The sequence below is a fragment of the Grus americana genome (genome assembly GCF_028858705.1).
Source record: "Grus americana isolate bGruAme1 chromosome 26 unlocalized genomic scaffold, bGruAme1.mat SUPER_26_unloc_2, whole genome shotgun sequence".
In the NCBI taxonomy this organism is placed as follows: Eukaryota; Metazoa; Chordata; class Aves; order Gruiformes; family Gruidae; genus Grus; species Grus americana.
This window is the reverse complement of record NW_026561289.1, coordinates 22652-25639: the sequence shown is the minus strand read 5'-3', so window position 1 is coordinate 25639 and position 2988 is coordinate 22652. Positions and strand designations below refer to the sequence as shown.

At 61.4% G+C, this 2988-nt stretch overlaps 1 protein-coding gene across 1 annotated transcript; it reads left to right on the top strand.

The window, feature by feature from the left end:
• The first annotated feature begins 292 nt into the window (after positions 1-292).
• Positions 293-2747, top strand: LOC129200014 (G2/M phase-specific E3 ubiquitin-protein ligase-like). The gene is made up of 7 exons (XM_054811271.1): positions 293-377; positions 498-569; positions 829-976; positions 1189-1455; positions 1666-1779; positions 1932-2050; positions 2224-2747. Exons 1-7 carry the CDS (start codon positions 293-295, stop codon positions 2745-2747), a joined length of 1329 nt encoding a protein of 442 aa, XP_054667246.1.
• The last annotated feature ends 241 nt before the right edge of the window (positions 2748-2988 follow it).

Genomic DNA, 2988 nt, shown 5'->3' with positions numbered 1-2988 from the left:
AGTACTGACCCCTGGGGCACACCACTAGCCACAGGACTCCAACTAGACTCTGCACTGCTGATCACAACCCTCTGGGCTCTGCCATTCAGCCAGTTCTCAATCCACCTCACCGTCCACTCATCCAACCCACACTTCCTTAGGTTACCTATGAGGATGTTATGGGAGACGGTGTCAAAAGCCTTGCCAAAGTTGAGGTAGACAACATCCACTGTTCTCCCCTCATTTACCCAGCCAGTCTTGCCATCATAGAAGGCTAGAGATTGGTCAAGCATGATTTCCCCTTGGTGAAATCATGTTGACCATTCCCAATATTCTTCTTTTCCTCCACATGCTTAGAGATGACCACCAGATGTTCCATCACCTTTCCAGGGATGGAGGTGAGGCTGACTGGTCTGCGGTTTTCCAGGTCCTCCTTCTTGCCCTTTTTGAAGACCAGAGTGACACTGGCTTTCCTCCAGTCCTCAGGCACCTCTCCTGTTCTCCATGACCTTTCAAAGATGATGGAGAATGGCATAGCAATAATATCTGCCAGCTCATCTGCCTGCGCAATCCAGGAGGCAGCCCAGAAGGTGAGCATCTGGCAAGAGCCGGGAGGCTTGTAGCAGGAGAGGCTTGCGGGAGCTCCACCTGGAGCCCCGGAAAGAAATCCCAGCCCTTCCACCAGCTCTGGGACAAACGCCTGCTCCCAGCAGCTCCGCAGAGGCTCCGGCACAGGCCAAAGCTTCGTGGACCAGGCCGATCTGCGGGCTGTGAGCCAGCAATGCCCACAGCCTGCGCCCGGCCCGGAGGCGTGGGGCCAGCCACGCAGGCCCTGAGCCTGCCGCTGAGGGGGGCTGCTCTGCTCTTTCCAGCGCTGCTTCGTTTGCGGCGAGACGGGCGCCGCCATCACCTGCCAGCAGAAGGGGTGCGACCGCAGCTTCCATCTCCCTTGCGCCTCAGAGGGTGAATGTGTCACCCAGTTCTTCGGGCTGTACAGGTAAGGGCTGCCGGCCCTCGTGCAGGAGCCTCCCCACCTACCAGCAAGCGAGGAACCCACAGGGACGCTTCCCATCAGCTTGCTACAGCCCGAGCCTGAGCCCGGACAGGAGCTGGGGCTCCTTCACACCTCCTCTGCCCTCCTCGCCGTCACCGGGGAAGGACTCGGCACTTCTCACCTCACCTTGCCCATCCCTTCCATCCTTCTCCCAGGTCCTTCTGCTGGGAGCACCGCCCAGAGCAGGCAGTGCAGGCCGCTCCAGAGCACAACACCACCTGCATCATCTGCCTGGGCCTCGTGGAGGACAAAAAGTCCTACCACACCATGGTGTGCCCAGCATGCCAACACGCCTGGTTCCACCGGACCTGCATCCAGAAGCAGGCTGTCCATGCCGGCGTCTGCTTCCGCTGCTTGCGTTGCCAAAGCAAAGATCAGTTCGTGATGGAAATGCTCACCATGGGGATTCGAATCTCCAAGAGGTTCGTTTTTCTCTTCCCGACTCACAAGACGTCAGGCGCAAGCGTGGTGCCAGGCCAGGGCAGGCCTGGCCGCCTGCTGTCCCCTGACTCTTTGTCCTCTGCTGCGTGGAGGAGCTGGCAACAGGGTGTGGGCAGAAGGGCAGGAATGGCCTGGATCTGCCTGATGCTGGGGCAGCCGGGGCTCAAGACTTTCCCTTCCTTCTCCAGCAGACAACCGTCACGGGAGAGCGACCAGGCATTTGGACTGGTGTATCAGAGGCACATCCGCTGCAATGCCAGCAAGTGCCTTTGTCTGGGAGGCAGGGAGCAGGCAGAGGAAGAGGGGTGAGTTGCCAAAGCAGCGATCTAGGGCTCTGCATGGGATCTCTGTCTCCCCACGTGCTCAGGGAGGAAGGACTAAGAAGAAGGGTTCTGCCAGGCAATCCGGTGCTTGCGACACTTTGTCCTCACAACCAGCAACCCCTTTGCTTCCCCAGGTCCTGGCAGATGCTCCTGTGTAGCTCCTGCGCAGCCAAAGGCATCCACAGGCGCTGCTCCTACCTGAGGAACAGCGCAACCACCTGGCAGTGTGACTGCTGTGCTGGCCTGGGCCCTGGTAAGAGGCAAAGCACCCGGGTGTCCCCCGCGCTGGGGCCAGGGGCCAGGCTAGGCCTGGTAGCAGGGACTTAGGTTGGGCTTGGCTTCAGGAGGGCTGTGGGCGCCACGATGGCCTCTCCTGCCCCGGGGCTGGGTGGCCGTGCTGCTGACCTTCCTGCCCCCCCCTCGCAGGCGCCAGTGACAAGTCAGAGCTTGCCAGCATCAGAACCGCCAGCCAGGCGGCATCGGGGCTGTCCCATGGCTCCCTGGTGCCTGAGAGCAGCAGGCCCAGCACCATCACCTACACACCACCGGGGCCATCCCGCAGCTCCCCAGGGCCTGAAAGCAGCAGCCGCTCCAGCCACCTTGGGCCAGACCGCATCCGGCACCGCTCACGCTTACAACATCGGGCGCAAAAGCCATACAGCCGGCCTGGCAAACCCCGTGGGACCAGCCATGTGCCAGCTCCAAGTGTCGAGCCGAGCAGCCCCAGCACTGCCTGGCAGATGGCGCTGGGGCTGTTCCTCGGTTTGCTGGCGCTCCAGAGGAGCAGCTCCACCTCTGCCAGCCAGGCAGCGTCGGGGCTGTCCCGTGGCGCTCTGGTGCTCGAGAGCAGCAGCCGCTCCAGCCACCCTGGGCCAGACCGCATCCGACACCACTCACGGTTACAACATCGGGCGCAAAAACCATACAGCCGGCCTGGAAGATGCTGCTGACCAGTCATGCGCCAGCCCTGAGTGCTGGCCCCCATGCCCCAGCACAATAAAGTTGGCTGCTCATCTTAGCTGCACTGGGAGATCCCACACTCGTTTGTCCATCATCCTCCTCTGCCCTTCTCAAGGGCCAGTCTTAGGGGATGGGACTGGGGGTCTCCCTGCTCTTCTCCCCCAGGGTTGGCAGCATCTTCCCCAGACCGGAATTCCTCCCTATGAGCTGGCCTTGGCCAGCTGCCCAGCA

Excerpts from the sequence above, each read along its gene's own strand:
- LOC129200014 (XM_054811271.1), top strand. The coding sequence starts at position 293 with ATGTTGACCATTCCCAATATTCTTCTTTTCCTCCACATGCTTAGAGAT. Across the intron at positions 378-497 it reads TCACCTTTCCAGGGATGGAG|ATGATGGAGAATGGCATAGC; the intron begins GTGAGGCTGACT and ends GACCTTTCAAAG. Across the intron at positions 977-1,188 it reads CAGTTCTTCGGGCTGTACAG|GTCCTTCTGCTGGGAGCACC; the intron begins GTAAGGGCTGCC and ends TCCTTCTCCCAG.